Source organism: Neolamprologus brichardi, chromosome 17 (genome assembly GCF_056152115.1).
Source record: "Neolamprologus brichardi isolate AB-2024 chromosome 17, ASM5615211v1, whole genome shotgun sequence".
Lineage (NCBI taxonomy): Eukaryota > Metazoa > Chordata > Actinopteri > Cichliformes > Cichlidae > Neolamprologus > Neolamprologus brichardi.
In genome coordinates this window covers 3,333,053-3,356,267 of record NC_142120.1, presented here as the reverse complement: position 1 = coordinate 3,356,267, position 23,215 = coordinate 3,333,053, and the positions used below count along the sequence as shown (strand labels likewise).

At 40.8% G+C, this 23,215-nt stretch overlaps 1 protein-coding gene across 1 annotated transcript; it reads left to right on the top strand.

Annotated features, from left to right (window-relative positions):
* The first annotated feature begins 1,615 nt into the window (after positions 1-1,615).
* Positions 1,616-17,387, top strand: LOC102796091 (protein mono-ADP-ribosyltransferase PARP12-like). The gene is made up of 12 exons (XM_087830831.1): positions 1,616-2,016; positions 2,666-2,801; positions 5,185-5,860; positions 5,950-6,000; positions 6,081-6,207; positions 8,576-8,741; positions 10,028-10,148; positions 10,249-10,345; positions 12,455-12,530; positions 14,358-14,488; positions 14,727-14,878; positions 15,037-17,387. The coding sequence occupies exons 1-12, from the start codon at positions 1,739-1,741 to the stop codon at positions 15,771-15,773; spliced, it is 2,748 nt and encodes a 915-aa protein (XP_087686957.1). The 5' UTR covers positions 1,616-1,738; the 3' UTR covers positions 15,774-17,387.
* Positions 17,388-23,215: the final 5,828 nt, after the last annotated feature.

Genomic DNA, 23,215 nt, shown 5'->3' with positions numbered 1-23,215 from the left:
AGAAGGGCATCAACCCAGCAGCAGGATCGCTATCTGTTGCTTTATGCAAAAAGTAATGGAAAGATCACTGCCAAAGCCTTACAGAGTGGCAAATTTATGTGCACGTTCCCGATGAAACTGTTAGGAACAGACTCCATGAGCATAGCTTGAGGTCCTGATGCCTTAAACAGCAGTCATGAGAGCTGCTGACTAACACGTGGAGGTCTGCGTTACCTTCCAAAGGCTTACCCTCTCCCAAAAAAGTCATACAGGATGTTTCAGGCTTCATAAAGTTTGCCGATGGCGCCTCCAGATTCTTTACATCTGCTCACTGTAAACCTGTTCTACTATTAACGCTATTATTCTTCTGAAATGTTCTATCAAAACAGATTTTTGTGTGTGTGCATGTTGGCAATCATTCAAATAAATAATTATTTAAGAGTTATCGAGACTGTTCATGGGTGTGGTTCTTGATTATGGCCCACTGTGGTCTGATCTGCACTTCCTTTTGGAGTCACAGTCGCAGGATAAAAAACTGCAAAACAAAAAAACCCTCTTTATTATATTTGTTAAAGAGCAAAAAGACGAAGGCGAACAAGCTTCAGCAATAAGCTGTGTGTTTACAAACCTTCTTTTTGCCCTCAAAAACCCTGAAAAAGAACAAATAAAGATTATGATAATATTTACAATAACAACATTCATATTTTCCCTCTGCTCAGGCGTTCCAACACCTTCAGTTAATGAGGAATACGTACTTCTAACTTAGATCTTATGAAATGAATCGTCATCATAATCATCAGTTTGAAAATTCAGGACACATTTTAATGATCCATAAATTGCTGTGATTTTTACTTTCCAACAATAATGAGTTAACACAACAAAACACAACAAAACACAGCTAACTGATGTTCTTGCATTTTAAAAAGTGAACTTGTTGGATTGTAAAGGCGCCTGTCTCTAAAGTATTTTGGGTCAACTTCTGCTTTTTAAATGTGCTATGGGCTATAAATAAAATAGACGTGACAGTCAACACATAGTGCATGTATGAGGCATATTTTTTCATTTCCAAAAATAAATAAATTACACAGTTCAGTCGGTTACATATTGAACTTGGAGAAGATAAAACAAGATATCGTATCAATCCGTTACCAGTATTAGTGTTGGTATGATACTCTTGATATTCACATTGTTCAGTCGTTCAGCTGTGCTACTGGGGAATTGCCTCAGTTTTTCACTGTGTTCTGTGTAGCAGCTATGCAAACAAGAAGAGCAAAGATATTTTTGGACTTGTAATTGTTGTTAGTGCACAGCTGTGCAGCACAAGTATTTAGGTTCACCCTCCCCACCCCAGGCAGACATGCATAAGCTATTTAAGCTGCAAACACAGCCTGGCAGCTGATGGACAGTTAAGACCCGGAAATTCACCCCAAAGGTTTAAAGGAGAGCAAAGCTAAAACAGGAAGTAATAGCTATGACTTCCTTTAGTCAGACTTTGAGCTTTCTGCTAATCAGCTCAACTGTGTTCATGTTACACTGTGTGCCGAGTACAAATGCATTCCCTATATTCTTTCATGGACGCCCCCAAGTGGAAATCAGCAGCATTACAGCATCAGTCCAAGATAAAAATAGTTCAGTTTCGCTTTCCAATCGTCAGAAATGATACCGACGTTTTCCTCCTCCCATGAAACCAGCGGCCGCTGTCGTCAAGCTGCGGTTTGGTCTCCCAGGTGGAAGTTAACGCAGGCAGAGCTCGGACACGATGGAGACGGAAATACTGAGAATGATCTGCGCCGGCCAAGGAGCAGTCAACACGGAGGATTTAGTGTATAATCTGTTTTCCGGAGATCCCACGAAGTTGTCGGAGATCATTTGTAACCAAGAGAAATTTGTTTCGTGTTGTCCAAACGGACAGCCGAAGGTGGTGGCCAGGACCCGCCTGAGACTTTGCAGAGTGAAAGACTGCCCGGGGACGTGCAGGGCTCTGCACCTGTGCAAAAACTTCCTCTTCAGCGGATTCTGTCAGTTCACTCAGCTCAGGTAAATATACCGGACTTAAAGTAAGAAAGGTGAGTCATGGCCCGAGTGAAACAGCCGCCGTCTCTGTTCATCCGGGCCTTTTCTAGTAATGCTGAAAGTGGCTGCAAAATATTCCTGGGTTAAAGGCCCTGACTAGTGTCTCTGTTTACAGTCCGTGAATATGACACTGACGGTGCGTTCAGGTGTTGTTGGGAAAATTCGACATTTTAAGCAGTTTGACGCAGATTTGTTAGAAATGCTAACCTGAACAAATATCATCACGTGACTCGACAGGCTAATAGGAAAAGTTCCTCTCTGTGCTTCCTTGTACCGAAAAACGTTATTTTTATTGTCGTATTTGTGTACAACCAAGTTACGGACCATTAAAGAGGCTAAAATGTCAAATAATTCATAGTGCTTTTGTTATTAGTAGTGTTTATTATTGTCGTCATATTAACTGGTTTTGAAGCCAGCTACAATGACAAATCCTCGGGTTTGGAAAAATATAAGAACACATGTTGACGGCAGTCAAAATTTATTTTTTATTGGTATCGGGCTGAATTTGGAAACAGACGCACACACGTTTGGCAGCACTTATCATGTTTGTGTGTGGCCCTAATCCTTCTCATGTCACAGTCATGACTCAGCTGTGTGGATTCTGTTACAACAGGAGGGGCTGCTGCTTCTCCCATGAGCTGACGTCTGAGCATAACCAAAGACTTCTGAGGCAGCATGAGCTGGAGAGCCTGAGCCGAGAGGAGCTGTGCACCCTGCTGCTGCAGAGTGACCACACACTCCTTCCTGCTGTGAGTCTTAACCCAACACACGATAACGCACCCTGACAAAATACTTTAGGTTGAACTCATCATCATTGTCATAACATCTTTTCACATCTGATTTGTTCTGGATCATGTTCATTTAAATTGTAACAGCTTGTTGATGCTGTAGCAATAACAAACAGCACAGCTGACACCCACACAGTGTAATATAATATGTAATTCTTCACAAATTGGCAGTCAGTGAGGTGTTCTTAAAACTTAGAGGTAAAGTTGTTTGACAGATGTGTATTGTTCTCCAATTTTAAAACATGTTTTCTGTCACGTTGGTGGCAAATCAGCTTTTTCATACATGTAAAAAAGTATATTAAAAGTTTTAAAACACATGCAATGTCATTGGTAAACAGTGTTGGGAAGGTTACTTTTAAAATGTATTCCATTACAGATTACAGAATACATGCCCTAAAATGTATTCTGTAACGTATTCCGTTACGTTACTCAACGAGAGTAACGTATTCTGAATACTTTGGATTACTTAATATATTATCATGCTGTTTACAACTACATGAATGTACTATTGCTGTGATTTATTACTGTTACTGAAGGTCCGCGGCTCCGAACCGTAGTAAAGGGACCTCTGGCTAATACGGTGGGTTCTGTGTCGGCTCGTAGCCGAAAACTAGCTTTACTTTGTTGTCTGGGTCAACTTTGCTAGCAGAGACAGAGAGAGGCGTTGAAAGGCTGCTCCAACAGAACTTATTGTTTTTGGAGGAAAACACGAACACGGTGTACAGTCGAGTCTTAATAGCTTACTTACAACTGGGCTCGTCAGGCTCTCTTCTTGGCTGCAGTGGTTATTATTATATTTACATGCTTCCAGCTCCCGTTTTTGCTCGATGACAGCTCGTACTTTTCCTTTTTCTCCCTCCCTCGCTCACAGACACATAACGGGTATGGCAGTCCATTCTCCCTGCAGCACGGACTACACTGCCTATGATGCTACATTCTTTAGAGCTATACCTGTAGCATTCTGCCGCAACACGCAGAGAGAGAGCGTCTCCCTGTAACCATGGCAACCGTAACGCTGCCGCCTGGAACAACAGAACGTAGCTGTCAAACAAAACCCAAACAGTCCTGACCCGCCACAATATGAAACAGAGAAGTACCGCCGTGTAATCCATTTATTTCAACAAAGTAACTGTATTCTAAATACCACCTTTTTAAACGGTAACTGTAACGGAATACAGTTACTCATATTTTGTATTTTAAATACGTAACGGCGGTACATGTATTCCGTTACTCCCCAACACTGTTGGTAAATAATCATTTCCTTTCGTTTGTTTGTTTGTTTGCAGTACCATCCACAGTTTTGAAGATATCTTTTTCAGATTTTGTGTGATGATAACAGCTGATTTAATTTAGATGAAAATTGGGTCGCATCTAAAAAATCAGTCAAAACTTTATATTACCCACAATTTTTTATGGATCGTCTTTAAACTTGACAAAGATATTCTAGACCTAAGAAAACGTTTTGAAGAATTTATTGTGGCATTTAGAGTAAAACAAATTGTAGCAGCCTTTGGCATCAAGAACGACAGAAGAGTCTCTAACGGGTGCAGCCATTTATTTTCTCACCACACACGGCTCATTCTCTGGACATTGAGCGCCGTGAAAACTATAAAATAAGAAAAAATTGATAACCGTACAGTCCTTTTGAACTATAACAATGAGCTTAAGTTAATTCAGGTAAGTTCAAACAGGTAATTCTGAGATATACAGTCACAGATTAAATAAAACAAAAGGGGTTACTTCAAACAGCATCAAGGGGTTACACAGTTCGGTTAAATAAAATATAACAACAGATCACCTCTCATCACATACCTCAGTCCGCTTGCCAAGGGTGCAAAACTCCGGAAAACACACTTCGGCCCGTTTCTCATGGGGTGCTGCTAGCTTGCATGACACACATGTCTAAGCTAAAAAAAATAGCACATGGACGTAAGTAACGTAAGTACAGAACAAAAAGGTTTTCAGATAGCTCACAATACAAACGCAGCAACATACCTTACATTAGAAACACACTTATCATACTTATCAAAGCATTATCGTAACTTACATGGACTTTGTACAACTTATTCCTGCCGCGACAGACCGCTCCATACACGTTACGGGGCGTGCCTCTGAGCACATCTGTCCTTAGTGCGACTGCGCATATAGTTCCAACAACCCCCGCGAGGATGACTTATGGTACAGATCAGCGGTTCATTACACAAATTTAAACTGGTTAAAAAAAGTAGGATGTTGCAATGTTTATATCCATCGTTTCCATACAGTCAGTGATTGTATTCCATCTTTTACTTACAGTCCATGTATATAACCACGCTTTCCTTTCATTTTTTTCTGTCTCCATCAGATATGCTACGACTACAACAACGGTGATGGAGAGTTCGGCAGGTGTCAGGATGGTGATGGTTGCAAGAGGCTCCACATCTGCCAGAAGTACATCAGCCGTGAATGCAGCTGCTCGAGGAATCACAATTTTACTGCTCCACAGCCCATAAAAAATGTCCAAGAAAGAGGCGTACCTGGTGCCCTTCTGCCATCCTTGAAGGCTGTGTATGCAAATAAAGAGGCTTTGAGGCTGGCTGAGAATGGTCAACAACAGCGGAGAGGCAGAGGGAGAGGTGGTAGGGGTGCGACGGGCAGCAGGGGCAAAAGGGGAAACAGAGGAAACCAGAGCAGCCGACCAGGGCAGGATCGAGCCTCCTCACTTACTGAGATGCTTGCTGGCACTCACATCTTCGACCTGTACACCAGCAATGGACTGAATGAAAGCGACGATGAAAACTCTTCCACCGGTGACGTCTTCGCCGCCACCAGCGACAACGATGCGAGCAGTGAAAATGGTGAGACTCGAAGACGCCGTCATGGAAGAAATCTAGCAGCTGTCAGAGGGAGAGGCGGCAACAGGGGCACCAATAAGCAACCACTACCAAAAACCCGTTCATCAGGCAACATTAACGCTGCTGTCAGTGATGAAGCTGCTAAAGGTGGAGAATGGCAGAACAATAGACAGAGGCCTGTCAGAGGTAAACAACGGCTGAAAACACTTCTGTGGGGAGATGAACTAAAACTGCTGTCTGAATGAAGCCTGTGAAATATCTCCTGTTTCTTACAGATAAAACAGAGATCTGCATGTACTTCATTAAAGGTCACTGCAAACATGATGGTGAGAAAGTCACGGTTAGTAAGTGTTTGAGGCGTTAATGTAGTTCTTTCTTGACTTTGATCAGCTGTCTTTCTTCTTAGATCGATGTTTTAAAGCTCATGACAAGATGCCGTACCGATGGCAGGTCCAAGAGGGACACCAGTGGACTGATTTGCCCGATAATGAGAAAATTGAGAGAGACTACTGTGACCCCAGTAACTCATACAGGTACTTACAAGTTCTCACTGGACTCTCTGCAGTCCTGCAAAACACAACATGATAATCTGATAATCAAATACACTTGACTTTGTGATCATCACAGACTGTATAAAAGCAGAACTTTTGGCAGTTTACTGGTTTGGAGCATTCAGTTAGGTGTAGGGATGGGAATCGAGAACAGTTCCCAGTAGTGGCATTCCTTGGAATTGTTAGTCTGCTTGCCTATTGACTCTAATATTGGTTCCACCTGCACTTGAATCAGCTGATTTCAGCTCATGTGTCTGAGGATGAAAGTAGTGGAGCGGTCCACAGCATGAACTCGGACATTATTATTTTTATTCCGCAAAAGAAGAAGAGTGTGATGGTAAAGTGGAAACAGCATCCAGGATGGAAACAACTGCATTATCCTGCTAACACAACTTCAGCTCTTTGCAAGCACCAACACTGGCAAGATAACAATGTTAGCCCTTCTGCAGCTATAGGGCATATATGGTATCACTCTTGGCTGGAAGCAGCTTAAACAATGGAAAAAACACAAACATTGTCCAAAAACCTCTCATGTTTAGCTGTTTCCGACTTTTTCTTTGGTCATTTTAGCCTTTTTGGCCAGGGTGAAGGGAGTATCTGCCATCAAACAAGAAGACAGCCGCATGTAGCTATGATGATGTTTGCTAGTTCACCTTACATGCATTAATGTAATAACGTGGTTAGCCTACTCAACGTAAATTACACACGAGCAACATTAAGCTACTCATGCAGAGAAGAACGGCTGCTGCTGCATCATCATCCTCATCATTTCTGCTACACTGGCAGGGCTAGGGGCCAGGACTCATGTGAGTGAAGTTGGCCCCCCCACCTTCTTTAAATCCAACAAAAGTGGTATCAAACGTTTGTGCTGGTTTGTGCTGCAAAAATTGTCGTTTGTGCTGCTTCTGTTTTAAAGATATTAATGAAAAGGTAAAGGTCAAAAGGTCAACCAGCCCCCCCACATTACCCAAATCAAAGAAAATTGATGTTAAACGTTTGTGCTGCAAAAAGTTTTGTTTGGATGAGTGATGAAACGTTTCTACCACTGAAAATGTCCAGATAAACAGAATCAACCTTTTGGGATTTACTTACCTGGATGATTAAGCACGCATCAAGACATTATTTTATTAATATCTTTAAAATGTTAGTAGCACAAACAAAAAAATTTGCAGCACAAACCAGCACAAACGTGTGATACCACTTTTGTTGGATTTGAAGAAGGTGGGGGGGCCAACTTCACTCACATCCAGGACTCTACTCTTCGGGTTCATGTTGCTAACTCCGGGTCCGATAACAGGCACCACACCCGCAGTAGATGTGCTCGGTGTGAGGTCTCGCAGCAAGCTATCAAATACGGCGCATTTCTCGCCTTTAAAAAAACGCTATGCGTTGCCAGGTGTTTCATCAGATTTGAGGTGTTACCTCCTTTGACAGTATCACAGTATCAGCTTAAAGCACTTGTTGCAGCTGCTGAGTTTGCATCTTTTGCTGTGAAGTACAGCCAGACTTTGACCGCTTCGCCTTGGGCATTTTTAATCTGTAGCTCTGCTTTAAAAGAACGTACGCACCTGGACCCGCCTACTATCCTCGGAAACGTAAAATAATTGGCTAGAATCTAAAGTGTATGACATCTCAGGAAAAATAGCACAGAAATGTGCGCTGCTTTTCGGTCTGGTTTTCGTTTATGTCAGAACCGGTGCCATTACTGGTATCCTTCCCTACTGAGGAGCAGTCAAGCTGCCAGTTCAGTTTCTGCCTGTATATGTTTCCAAAGAAGAATCACCGTGGTGATCACTTTAACGTCTCTTTGTGCTGGTTTTCATCTTTGCTTTGTGTTCATACATAAATACTATGACAAAGATCATATGTGTGTCCTCTTTAGAACAGGGATTTGTGTTGGTGTGTGGGCCTGTAGAATAAGGTTTACATTGGTAACGGGTAATTCACTAGCTGGGCCCAGGTCCTCATTTATATTTGACAGCATTTTCGTAGATAAAGGTGAATGGCTTTGACGTGAATTGAGCTGCAGTTTGAGGAAGGCCTCGAAAGGGACTGACGGCGGCTCCGGGACCTATATGGATGAGAACTGGAAGGAGTGTGTTTGGAGGTGTGCTCCCCCTCCTGAAGTTCTGATACTTTATCTCCAATTATGAGACAAATTCATCCTAAAGTGAGACCCAATACAAACACAAGGACCTGGTTGTGGAAAGGAGACGATTTAGGTGATGATTCCACAGCCACAGGACACAAATCTTTATTTCTGTTACTGTTTCCTTAATATCAACTTCTTTCAAACTCCACACACGTGTTAAAATGTTAACATTATGCCTTCTGTTTTGGGTGTCTGCAGTAGCACCAGTCCAGCCGTGCACTTTGACACGATGACCTGTGGATCGGACAAAGTGCGTCGACTCTCGACAGAAAACTCCGTGATTGAGCCGACTTTCATCCACACCACCGAGTGGCTTTGGTACTGGCAGGATGAGTTTGGGAAGTGGAACATTTATTCCGCAGATGTGAGTAGCATCAGAATCCACTGTTCATCCACAGTGTTTTCAAAAGGTTGTTAGCACGTGAGTCAGTACTTTTGTTGTAAACATGATAAAAAAAAACAACAAAGTCCCTCGAACTTTGACCCTACAGGGTGTTTTCCCCCCTCCAGGTGATCTCCACAAAGCATTTCAGTGCTTTTCAGCTTGTGTTTGTTTTAGCTTTAGCTTTAGCTCTCATCAGGAGTGATTCTATGAGACTGACGCAGCATTTTCAATGATAACAAATTCTTAAAAACCAAGTCTATAATACTCAGAACCATATTTAGGTCCTAGACTGCAAAAATAATGGAGCACTGAGCATGTAGGACCTTTATATAAAAGGTGCACACAAGCACCTTAGTGTCAGCCACTGGGGTTTTTGACTATGTAAATGTGTAACTGTTTGCTAACACGTTCAATATATCAGCTTTGAAGTCACCTAAAACTTCTCTGTTGTCACTCTCTCTGCCTCAATAGATTTATTACATCAGAGGCTGTCATTAAAGCGTAAACTATCTGATTTTCTATTCTAATCAAAGGTTAAAGTCTTTGCTCTGGGTAATGCCATGTCATGGGAGTGGTGTAGTTGTGAAACACTTCCTAACAGATTGTGAACAAGTGAACAAACATGGAAAAAATAGCTGCAGCAGGCCAGAGTTTTACTGAAGACATCCACACTGACAGCGTGCCTCAGCGAGAAAAGCTAGCGGAGCTGATCTGAGCTACAAATGGTCACTGAACCTCTATTTCACTGACCATTTTGGAGGTCACTGCATTGCTTCTGCTGCAATCACAACTATATTTTTCATATTTTTTTTATCCTCTCTGTATTCTGTTGTTTAAGCTGCTGGACTTACAGCTCATGATTAAAGTTTTCATCTTATCTATTATGGCTGTAAATCGAGGCTGCCACAGTCTGTGCATACAGCGCTGGTATCTCTGAGGAGAAATTAGCAGCTGAAGTAAACGGCTACATGTACCGGCTGTGCTCAGCTGAACGTGTGAACTGAGCATGCTCATACTGGACTGTTGAGTTTAAAAAATAAATGAGTAAAGTTTGGAGTTAAAGTCTGTTAGGGTAACTCTACTGGAAAGAACGTCAAACTTTCAAACGGCCTCAATGGTTTTCAGCCAAGCTAATTTGACAGTCGCTATCTTGGGATATTTATTAAATATTATAAATGAATTTCTCTTACCAATTGTTCATTGCTCTTATGCCGATGCAGGTTTGATTTCAGGTTAAAAACACAGTCACCTTTCTTGCTTTGCAGACTAGTGGACATAAAGCAGCAGACATCAACAGCACAAAGCTGGAGGAGAAGTTCCTGGCCAATGACAAAGACGTGGTGGAGTTCACTGCTGGCTCCCAGTCGTATTCACTCAGTTTCGAGGGTAAACAAAGAATATAGAAACTCTGTGTTGACTGATTTCTGCATGTTAAAATGTAAACCTGAGTTTCTCATTATTATTTAACTTTAAACTTCCCCCTCAGACATGATACAGACAAATAAACGCTACGGCACCAAAAGGTGTGTGTGCAGACGGCCGCTGTTTGTCTCTGCTGCAGACGTCCTAACAAAGAAAGTCAGGTACGTCATCAAAAAACAGCCCCGCAAGAAAGTTTTAAGACACCTTCACTTTGGTTTACATGAGTCTGATAGACTCGTTAACTCCTTGATTGTTACCAACAGTGTTGGTCAAGTTACTTGAAAAAAGTAATCAGTAACTAATTACTGATTACTTCCCCAAAAAAGTAATCCCGTTACTTTACTGATTACTTATTTTCAAAAGTAATTAATTACTTAGTTACTTAGTTACTTTTTAAAAACACGATTTACAACCTGAATAGGTGATAAAGTGATAGATCTTTCAGCCCAATTCTACTTTTTCTGCATAATCATCATACAAAATGTAATCAAATGGAAAAGTCTCTTTTTAAAACTTGTTTTATTAGTTTTAATCTTTTAACTTTATGCATCAAGCAAACATTTAATTAAATGCAACATTCTCTGACTGGAAGAAATTAGTTTAACATTTAAACCTATTTTCTGCACATTCCAGCTCATAAAATAAAATATTTTTTGTGTTTACACTCAGTCTTTCAAATAGATGCAAGTAAAACACAGCAGAAAATAAATAAAGTCAAAGACTAGCGGTCCTGTTGCTCTATTTTCACCTGTAAAGCAGGAGTGGGGTAGGCGGAGGGTTACCCTGGTGCAGGTGTGCCGCGGTCAGTGGAAGAATCCGCGAGTTTCTCTGTGAGTTTCCCATTACGTCGTAGCTACTCGGTGCTTGTTTGGAAGTTTAGGGGTTTTTTCGCTGTAAAAAGAAGTTTTCTTCCCACGCACAACGGACACTAATGTTTTTGTCACTTTTTATGGAATCAAACTCAAAGTAAGGTCAGTACTTCCACGCTTTAAACGCTGCACACTCATACTCTCTCTGCACTCGATATATGATCCATTGTTGATCTGCACACAGCTGTTGTCACGAACGTCGCACTCGCTTACGTCACTGTCATGAGACATTCTCGCAAAAAAATCACGGTTTTAGTAACGCAGTAACGCAGCGTTCCTACGGGAAAGTAACGGTAATCTAATTACTGTTTTTGCAATAGTAATCCCATACTTCACACCTGGCAACTAGGGTTGGGTATCGAAAACCGGTTCTTGTTGAGAACCGGTTTTCGATACCCAACCCTAGTTGCCAGGGCCTTAAGAGTAGAGTGAAGCTAATTCACCATGTTTGTCCATTCAGTAACAAGAATGTCAAAAAACAGGCAAGGACTAGACATTAAAAATGCTCCAGTCAGAGCTTGCTAAACGTAAGGTTTTTTTAAATTTCCCAAACCGATTTTGTAGAAGCTCCTTCAGTAGTAGTGCAGCTGTGAGTCTGTTTGTTTGGTTTGTTCTGGTCTTCATGGCAGGTCCTGTCAGACTTGGTTGTTTCAGGTCTGTCGATGCACATTATACTGTATTGGAGTTTAACTCTGGACCACTGAAGGACAGGCTTTCTGTAACCAGCAGCCACGCCTATGATGCAGCTCATTGCTGTGCAGAAACGTGAACCTTTATTTTGATCTAACTCAGCATTTGTTTGCCCGTCTCTGCTGCCTGAAGCAGCACAGAGCCTGATGCTGCCAACACCGTGACATCACGTCATGTTGTGAGAGCTGTGTGCCGAGGGAGCTATCTGATGCTCTTTACTCAAAGCGGCTACCATAAAGACATAATTGATAAAACAGTGACACAGAGATATGATTCTAGACCCGTTCCCTGATCTAGACCTGGTGAGGCCTGTCGCCCTGGATGTTAAGAAAGAGTTCCTAAGATTTCACAGTTGGTTTGTTTGTTTGTTTGTTTGTTTCTAATATTAGTATGAACTGTGGGGGTTATTACATGCTCAGGTGTGTGTCTTTCTTAACTGTATCCAGATCATCTCAGCAGTGATTTAGCAATTATAAAAAATTGAAAAACAAACAAAAACACCCCGAAAAATGACAAACATGAGCTCTTGCCATTATGGCATGTGATGGGAAAAATGTTTTGTTGATTTAAAATGAAATCTTAAACATGTAAAAAGTGAAGGTGTCTGTATATCGAAGAAACTTTTAATGGCATTTGTGTTACTTGTGTTTTTAGATGTATTACACCCAAACCTTGTGTATTTAAAGTCATCCTAACCCTCTGTCTCTGCAGACGGCCCGTGGTTAAAGCATCTGCTCCAATACCAGACAACTGGGACAAGACGCAGATCCCCGAAACAGGATATTCGGTATTGTGAAACCATAAAATATTACTTTTATGTCTAAGTTTAGACATTTTTAAATATATATATATATATATATATATATACATATTTTAACATATTCCAAACATAGTAATGTAGATGTACAACTCAATGTTTGCAGTGTAATTTTCTAGCAAAAGGTGAAAGCAATCAGTTTTTTTTAAATAGAACACTATATTAAACAATTTATGACAAAAAAAGAGATAGAAAAAGGATTAAATAAGACAACCGAACGACATAAAATAAAAACAGACAAGCCTTTATCTTAAAAACGTATTTTTAAGATCATATCTGATCTGTCATCCATCAGATAGAAACTTGATTCTGGCCTCACAGTATTTTTCAGTGTGGGTTCTTACCAGAGATGGCACGATACCACTTTTTTATGTCCGATACCGATATCATAAATTTGGATATCTGCCGATACTGATATGGATCCAATATAGTGTTTTTTAATCAATAAAACTGTTTTATTTTAATATCTTGCTGCATTTTGTATAAGTTCATACTCAAGTTTAAATAAACAAAAAACACTAAAGCTATTCTGTTATACCTGTATGCAAAAAATACACTGCACCCAAAATATTTCATAGTTCAGCAACACTGATCAATCTAATAAACTTAAACCTGCTCCATCCTCCCTATTCTGCTATTTTAAAGAGTACTTAGCAGAAATATTAAGCAACCTAATTAATAAGGTTGCAAACTCCCAGCAAAAAAAAAAAAAAGGGAACCACCCCCCCACCCTCCACCTCATGATGCTTAATCGACGTAATCAACTTTAATTTGATGCAGTGTGGAAAAAAAATGCACAGAAATCAATTATTTTTCAAAAATAATTAAATAGATTCAACATCTTTCTTTAATAGAACTGCAGACTGCACAGATGGTATCTTCCCAAAGGAAAAAGTAGTATAGCTTACTAGGGTCTATTAGACTTAACAGTTACTATATACAGTAATGGACTTCTATACATCAGATTAAAACTTTGGGTGTAAGATTCAGATAATTATTTATTAAAAGCTAGACATTTTAAGTGAGAATAAGAAAGAAAAGTATGTCTTTGTGCCCCCTTTTCCCTGTTAATGCCCTATCGGCCCCCCTGGCTACACTTTGCTAGATCCGCCCCTGCACAGCAGCCGTCAGCTGCGTAGAAAAAGATCCTGGTGTAGAAAGTAATATTAAATAAATTCTAACAACAGCTTATCGGTGCAGTTCCTGAATGCTGAGCTCTCTATGTATTCTGAAACTGGTCACCCTCTAATGTATTTACCACCGTGTCATATATCAGTAAACATTATCCTTCCTTCTCATTTACGTTCTCATTGGCTGTCTCAAAGATTTGGAGAGTTTAACTTGGGACCCGGCTGCATTCACCGGGTCTTGTATTGTTGATTTAAGACAAAAACCATTTACTTTATTCAGTCACTGGTTCCCACATTGTTTCCTGTGCAGATGACACTTCAAGAATTTCTACAGTAAGCAAAAGATTTTCCCAAATATTTTTTTCTAAGAACATATTTGGGAAAAAAAGTAAAAAAAAAGACAAAAAAAGCTAAGCTTAGAAATATATTTCCTCTCGTTGAATTCAGAGTTTCCATTTCTGTGTTTCTCCGTGCAGTCCGACTCTGCCATCAAGTTGTTGTTTTTAGGACTAAAATGCCTTTTTTAACACTGTTGCTGGCCTTGTTTAAAAATAACATTATAGAATTTATATTTGTACTAAATATGAATTCTTTACTTTGTCTAACTAAATGGTGAAGGAAAAATGCTCGTGTCGAAAGATTGCAATATTTTTTTGTTTTCTTACAGCGAATCGCCGTCCAGCGCACGTCAGATGAATTTAAGACGGTGGAAACTCATTTCTGCAAAACCGTGAAAGGCTTTGATATTGTCAAAATTGAGAGGATTCAGAACAAAGCTCTTTGGGAAGTCTTTCAATGGTACGTATTGTCTTCTGCGGTCCACAGACTTCAGTAAACTCTGACTTCTTTTATCCATTTTTGCCCCCTGCTGGTGATTTGAAAGAATACAGATTTAAGCTTCCTGCACTGGTGTCACTCCTCAGAGCCAGAGGCTGTGTTAATGCTTGTGTACACAGTCCAGGGTCAGCGTGCACACTGTCACGACATACAGACAAACCAGACTGACGTAAGATATTCGTATGTTTTCTATTTCAAGGCAAAAGAATCAGATGAAGACCAAAAACAAAGGAGGAAATGTGACTGAGAAAAAGCTTTTTCATGGCACTCACTCCAAATTTGTTGGCACCATCTGCCACCACAACTTTGACTGGAGAATCTGCGGACTTAATGGAACTGCTTTTGGCAAAGGTGATTGAAGAACTGTTCAAGCTGAAACAGTTATTGATAAAAAACCATGTTTTCATAAACCAAACTCAACAAACACATTTTTGTCATCTGTGGTTGTGAGGAACGATGCTTGTGTTTTCCCAATAATCACAACGGTCTCTTTTGATGTCTAAACACAGGTAGTTACTTTGCCCGTGATGCCAGATACTCCCACAACTACACCGGAGACACTGACGTCAGAGACATGTTCGTCTCACGGGTGCTGGTGGGAGACTACACCAAAGGGTCCTCTGACTATCGCCGACCTCCTTCGAAGGACGGAGGGGACATAAACTTCTATGACAGCTGTGTTGACGATGTAATGGACCCCTCCATATATGTGGTGTTTGAGAAGCACCAGATCTACCCCGAGTACCTGATAAAGTACAAGACCACAGTGATGTACAGTGGTGGTGCATCAGCACCAGCACCAAAGCCAGTGGCAGCACCAAAGCCAGCTACCGTATCGGCTTACCAACCTAGCACGATCTCCTCTGGATATAAAGCCAGTGCTTCTTTTTACTCACCTAACACAACCTCTTCGCCCCACCAATCCAGCTCTGCGTCTTCTGCGTACGCATCTAGCTTTGTGTCCTCTGGGTACCTATCTAGCTCGGCATCTTTTGGGTACGCATCTAGCTCGGCGTCTTCTGGATACCCATCTAGCTCGGCATCTTCTGGATACCCATCTAGCTCGGCGTCTTCTGGGTACCCATCTAGCTCGGCGTCTTCTGGGTACCCACCTAGCTCGGCGTCTTCTGGGTACCCATACAGTACCTCGTACTCAAACAGCAGAACAGTTAACCAGCCCACACACGTCCCTCCATCTCCCTCACCACCCCCAAAGAAAACATCCGATTCTTGTGTCATTGCTTAACATCAGTGGTGTAAAGGGGGGTTGGTGGTGTTTTGCAATAATAATAATAGCATAAAAACAGACAGCAATGGCGGATCTTGAGCACTAAAAGTGTTTATTGGAGCAACTGAGAAGAAAACAAATGAAGCCACAGATATTAATGAATCCAGAAGATTAGAATATGTGATTTATTAGCTGCTGTTTACCAGTTTAGCATTGACTCACTTCTCAGTCAGCTGCTATTAAAGCATTTTAGGCTTCACGTGACTTTGAATGATGAGACTTTGGTTTGCTGAATAGGTGAGCAAGAGGCAGTGCAGAAGAAAGCTTCAGAAATGTTACATGTTCCCGTTACACTTCATAATTTCTTTTTGTTGTTGTTTTGATGCTTGAATTTTTCCGCCTCAAACGTAAAATGATTTTCTACAAATTGCCAGCATTTCCACACACTTTGTTTTTATGTGCAGATTGAAGATGCACGTAAACACGTGACATGTTGGCGCAATCACGATTGTTGAGGTGTTGTTTAAAGAAACGACACTAACTTTTTTACAGAAAATAAAAATAAACGGCAGCAGCGTGCGAGCCGTATCAGAAGAAACACCTGAGTGCTTTCCTCGTGATTATCTCAGGAAGTTTTATACGAACGCGTCGTACTGTATCAAGTAATGATGAAAAACACTGCGTCAGATTAGGCCATTGGTGTCACGAATTCTCGTAACAACTTAGTCTAGACGCATGACGGACTGCGCGTTGGTGCCTGATGATAGCTTTGCTGCTTTAGACGACCTTTGTGATGTCAGCAGGAAGTTGGGCCCAACTTCTGGGAACACGGAAACAACCAGCGGCGGCGTGTGATACTCCCTGCTCCGTGTTTGGAAAAACCTGAAAGAAAAGTTTAATGATGTTTACAACTTTTCAACTACAAGTGACAAACTCAGGAGTACAAAGCTACCTTGAGTCAATTTAAATGTTGCTCTAGTGACTGGATGCCAGTATATCTCAGTGCTCACAGAGCAGGTGATCCATGTAACATGAGGCTGTTGCAGAGGGCCGGGCTCAAATCTGACCCCACACCATTTGCACGCCTTCTCCCTCCTTTACTGTCCTATCATAAACAAACGCCCCCCATAAATGTTGTTCACTTACTGGACGTCTTTCAGTGAACATTAAAAAAATATAACTGGTTGAGAATCAACCCCAGCCATCGCAACCTCACTGTTTCCGAGTGATGGCCGGTGTTTGGGGCGATATCCAAGCGTGGTCTGCTCGTTCCATTTGTCTATAAGGTCTTTTTTCAAAAAATAAATCTTCCCGTGAGAAGATTAACGATTGTTTGGATATTGCATTTTGGCGATATCTCTGTAGGGTCAAAGCCTGCTTAACCGTGATTGGTTAATGCTCCTTGGGATTTCTCTTTAATCTTTCAAGTGATTTGAAAATAATTTGATTAAAATGAAAAAAAAAATGTGACTTAATCTTTTACCAACCACTAGAAAGTAAAAAAAACAGGCTATATTGATTATTTTATTGATAAAATGTAAATGAAAGGCTTGTAATTATTGATCATTTCACCTGCTCAACCTGAATAATCACTGTTTTCACAATTATTAAAGTAAAGCATGTTGCAGCACATTAGAGTGTGTGTGTTTGTTTGTTTGTGTGTTTGTTGCTGTCAGAGCTGCAGTTCGTTCTGTCTTTTTTTTCTGCGTGTCTCATAGCTGACATAAAAAATGCCACCAGCAGTCATTTTGGGGCTCTTAGTGAAATGAGGCAGGGCATGAAAAATGATCAATATGGCTGCCGGTGCTTCGTCCGACACAAAACATTAGGCCTGTAAAGTAACCCCGCTGTAGCACCCCCTCCTATCAGCGTACATGCACTAGCAACTGCCTTCTGTTATGTTTCCTATAAACTGCAGAGTGAATATGGGCGTGTTTGGATGTTTCCACTGTAGCAACGAATGGTGGAAACAGACTTTTTGCACAAAGCTGTTAAATCCAGGTCTTCTGTGATCTTAATGAGAGAAAAAGAAAAAAGTAATCGGCCTCGGTTAAAGATCGAAAAAAGTGTCACACTGATTCTGATCAGGCCTCACTCCTGGGAATTGTTTTAGCCATAGACTGTATATAAAAGAATACATTCTTAGCTTTGTGGAAGTGGAATTCACAACGAGGCAGATGTGACTTTGAAATGCAGAGATAAATATGCTCACTTGCTAATGAGCCGTCGGGCAGACGATTGTCGACAGAAACCCCCAAAAAAGCATCAGGAAAGGGGTTACGGAGCTGAGAAAGCAAGGCTTTTAAGTGCAGTTTCCTCTTTAAACTTCAGCAGAATGATTTTTTTCAAGTTTAAGTGTCGCCCTCTGGTGGCCATTAACCCTTTAAGACCTGCCATAGAACCAAGTCCGCCAGAGCTTATATTATATTTTTACATGCTGTGGAGCCATTTTTGGGAGCATTTCAAGTTGCTATACATCAATACAACCATTATAGCCCAGATTTTAATAATATGTCTGCATTAAGTGCATAGTAATTACATAAATTGCAAAAAAGTGCAATAAACTACAAAAAAAATTAAAATCGTTTTTGTTTTTTTAACATATATTTCTAGTTAGAGAAATTTAAGAGGCTTATCCCTCAAAACTGTAAATACAAAAAAGTTGCACAAAATAGTTTCCCACCACAGGAAATTTATTTTGAGTGTCTTCATAGTTTTATTTTTGAAATACACCAATTTTTATATACTTCAGGAAAAACGAAAATAAATATTATAGTGCAAATTTGCAAAAAAATGCAGCATATGCATCAAAATAAACTATTTCCAGCAGTGCAATATGAGTCCTAAGCATCCCAGAAACCACACAGAAAGTCATAAAGTCAAACATAACTTTTAAAAACACCAGTATAGGCTCATAAGGCCCTGATGGTAAAAAAAACTACATTTCCGCGAAAATTACGTCACTTCCGGTTTCGGGCAGGTCATGGAGGACATGCGATAGTTCGTGCTGATGGACTAGGAAGTGTTATGAACAGCTGATCGGATCGGCAAAGCATGTTTCTGGAATATTGTGTTTTTGTTGCTGCAAGCGCTTTTTATGCATGTTTTGCAAAGCTATATGTGGAAGGAAACTGTGACCGAGGACAAACTGATGGCATAAGATGTAAGTACAACTCCTCCGGTTTCATATGCAAAAAAAATTACTGCGCTAGCTTACGTGGTTGCAGAGCTACCGGGATTTAAAAGTAGTTAACCGCTCTGACCGGTTTTAAAGGGTTAAGAAGACTAATTCTATTACATGTCATATTACAGCAGTGTCAAACCTTCAGGCAGTATCCATCTCACATCTGACACATCCACATCATGGTGACATTTAAAACTTTCCTCTCTGTGCTTCCAAGTTGCAAAGCATTATGCTGTCCATCTTACATATACAGTCTATGCTTTATCTTCATATTTTAGATTTTCTGCCCACTTCTTTTTTCCTTTAGCCCGCCCCTTTTAGCATAAGTACCTGTTGAGTAGGCGGGGTTAAAATAGGGAGGCAGGTACACAAACAAACTGATAAAGCCACCAAGGCGTTATCAAACCAAATGCATTGTGTTTCCATATATATTTATTTTTAATGTATGTGGTCCTGTTTCATTTCCAAATAAATCTACATTATTTCAGCCTGTTTGCATTAATGATATCAAGTCCCCCATCAACCACCAAGAAAAAGACAAAGAGCTCAGCCTCCACATTAGATTACAAAGACCCAATTCCCAGGGCGAAAATAAATTTGGCTGCCACTTCTGCTGCATCCATTTATCCACCACCCGTGCTTCATTATGCCTCTGCTGCCCATTAAGATAGAGCTGTCCTATGGGAAATGCAGCTGTGCCCTGCAGGATGCAGAAAGCCCACCCAGCGACAGTAAATATCCACTGACATTAACCAGCTTGAGTGGGACCCCTTCCTGTCTGACGTGTGCTTCGTGGCGGCTGCAGTCCTGGCCCTGGCTGTCATTTCCTGGACCTCCAGAGTCAGCTGCCAGGACCTTCCAGGCTTCGGCGTATCAGACAATCTGGTTGTTCCTGCAATGCACTGGCTTATGAATTAAATATGACTCCTTTCTGCTTTGTTTTGCACGCGGCCCTCCCGGCGTGTGAGATGTTTATGTTTCTGCTGAGTCACAGTGGTTTAGCTCCAGCTGATGGAAGAATGCTATGGCAAAAACCGCAGGGGGGGGGCTATGAAAGCGAGTCAGATCTTTATTTCTGGCTGATGGCAGAAGTTTTTGTGGAGTATCTGAAATAGCTGCTTAAACTTAAATTGAAGGTGCAGGCAGCAGATCCATGCATGTGCAGCCTCAGTAGATGAATAAGGCACCTGTGGATCAGCTGACTGGTAATGGTGTCGATATACAGATATATTTAAAGTTACATAGTATATTTCTATGTTGTTAAAGATGCTTTATGTAGCAAGACTTCAGACATCTTTGTGGTGCAACAGTGTAATGTAAGAAAGTAATCTAAGGGGTTCAAACGTCGTCCAGGGAATTTATGTTTGAGATTTTAGAAAGCATCTTTTTATGGATAATTTTAAAAGAACTCTTTGATTTATTAACAAATATCTAAAAAATAATGACAATTCCCCCTCAGCTCAGCTCTGCTTGGTGGTCAGTGCTAATTAGGAAATGATTATCATGCTCTCATGCAAAATTAATATAGCTAGCCATCAGTAGTGAATGGAAGGTAATACTGGCATTAAGGTCAAAGCACTTAGATCCCTCAAAGCTTTTCTGGCTTCATTTAGGTGCGATAATTAATTAAAATAAAAAAAACAACAACAACAAAAAAACAACGTATCTACTTATCCCACAAGACCCCTGATGATGTACCTGATGATGTCATTCTGCCCTTTAGGGTGAAGCACAAGAAGCAACTGATCAGTGGGAAATGTGGTCTTCCGCTTTAGACATCTCATCTTAAGTCTACAATTCAAGTCTAAATTTTAGATATTTTACATTTTAGAGACATAAATAAGGATCTTTTAACAAATGTGTTCCCATGTGATGATGTAATCTTGTTTTCTAATTCAAACGTGCTTTTACCATTAAAGACCCCCCTTTTTCTTCTTTTTTTTTAACCTGTGTCTATATTTATAGCATCCACCTTATGCATTTCATGCATGTGTTATTTTCAGACATATGGGGGTTATGTCACCCCCCCTCCTCCTCATCAGTAATGATCTAGTCCGGTATTTACTTGGGCGTGACTTAGCCAATTAACCAATACCTACCTATTATATGTCAGCTGACCTATCTATGAAGTTTTGACTGGTTAATTTGAAATTTTTTTCTGTTTCCTGTCTTGTATTTAAGCAATTTTTTTTACAATGTTTTACTATGACCCTGATGAAGGCCACAAGCCAAAATGTGGTCTTCCTAAAATTCTGCATAATTCTCAGATGGTGGCAATACTCAGGTCTGCAGTTATTTTTTCACTTTCTGTGATATTGTCATTTCCTAAAGAAAACCAATAAAGATGCTGGAGAGAAGATGTGCATTACTATTTTAGTGCTCGGCGGATTTAAACAACACATCTATAACTGTTTCCTCTACAAATGGTGAAAGAGAAACAACTTGAAAAGTGCTTGGAAGTCGTGCTGAGGACTTGGTCTGAGAATAGAGTCCATATGTGAGTGGCCTGAGGGTTGAGGGTTACTCAGACCATGACTCAGATTGGTGGGCAGGCAGGGGTGTGGTTAACGGTCCGAATGACCCGGGGAAAGAAGCTGTTAGTGAGTCTGGAGGTGTGGGACCTGACTGACCCGAGACGCTACCAGTGGGCAGTGAGTCAAACGGGTGGTGGGTGGGGTCACCTGTGATGACCCTTGTTCTCCTCAGACAGGAGGATCTGGCGATGGCCACCAGGGGTCACAGAGGGCAGGCAGTTATTTTTTGGGCAGTGTTAATTACCCTCTGCGCAGCCTTCCTGTTCTCATTGTGGCCCCTGCGTACCAAACATCCAGGCAGTAGGAGAGTCTCCACTGTGGAGTGGTACAAGGCCAGCAGCAGCTTCCTGGCCTCCTGCATCAAAGATTGAAGTGGTATGTGGTGATCGAGGCATAGATTTCTTTTCTTAGAAAAAGAGGTACGCTGAGCGAGAGCCACATTTTACATTGTAGCTCTAAAAAATAATCTGCTTTGCTTTTCATTTGGAGCGTAAAGGCCTTTACATACCTGAGGTGTAAAATGCAAATATTTCAAACGTTTAAAATATTTTTGGGCCTCACCTATTCATAATGCAGCCGTTCATACTGACCGCATAATTTCACCTGACAAATTTGGTGCAAAAAGTAGTCGTGATACAGCTTTACAGCTACACCTTCCTTGGATCAAACCATGAAATTTGTCTCTATGCATGCCTTCTTGTGAGAATTGGATGAACCTAGAATTTCTGTTTCTTCCATTTCTCTGAACATGAGGCTCATGATCGCTGTCAACTTCCTGTTTTTTATCATAGTGCATTTTTGGAGGATGAATTTTTCAAAAAAAGGCAACATGTTTGGCGTGTATATAGGTTACACAGTAAGTTTGGATCCGTGAATTCCAGAAATTTGTTGCAATTTTTCAAAATGCATTCAGTGTGTAAAATATTTACTAAAGATGTCTTTGCAGATAGAAGTCACCCCCTCCTGGCTATTAGAGAGAATGCAGGTTCAAGGCATTTCTTTAAAAAAAAATGTTATAGCCATCTTTTATATACAGTCTATCCTTGTTAGTTAATTTATTGCAGTAAATGCATATCATTTTAAGGCCTTTTCGCAGTTTCCACGAAAAGAAATAAAACTTAAAGAAATTGAGTCTGAGGATTGAAAACAATGAACGCAGTGCTTCTCAGGTGTATTTTCCCCTTTCCTGTTTAAGCCATCTTTTATACCAATCAGCATTCAGTCTTTGCATAGTTCGGTAGGTGTTCCTCTACAGCAGGGGTGGGCAACTCCAGGCCTCGAGCGCCGGTGTCCTGCAGGTTTTAGATCTCACCCTGGGTCAACACACCTGAATCAAATGATTAGTTCATCACCAGGCCTCTGGAGAACCTCAAGACATGTTGAGGAGGTCATTTAGCCCTTTAAATCAGCTGTGTTGGATCAAGGACACATCTAAAATCAGGTGAATGACATCACAGCAGCTACATCCATGATTTATATCCAGTCTGTGGTTCCACTATATGCACATTTTACTCATTTGCACATCTGCTGGAGGTCTCTTAACCCCAAAATGTGATTGTAACTATTAAACAACTCACTTGGTCATTTTCCACAATCCACAGTTTCATTATACATCTAATCTGAACCCCCAAGCCCCCCCCAACAAGAACAACCCAAAGCAGCAAAAACTGCACTAACTGTGCCACTGCTGTGAGACAGAGACTTCAATCTTCTGATGCTGTGCCGTCATGTCAGTTTGTATT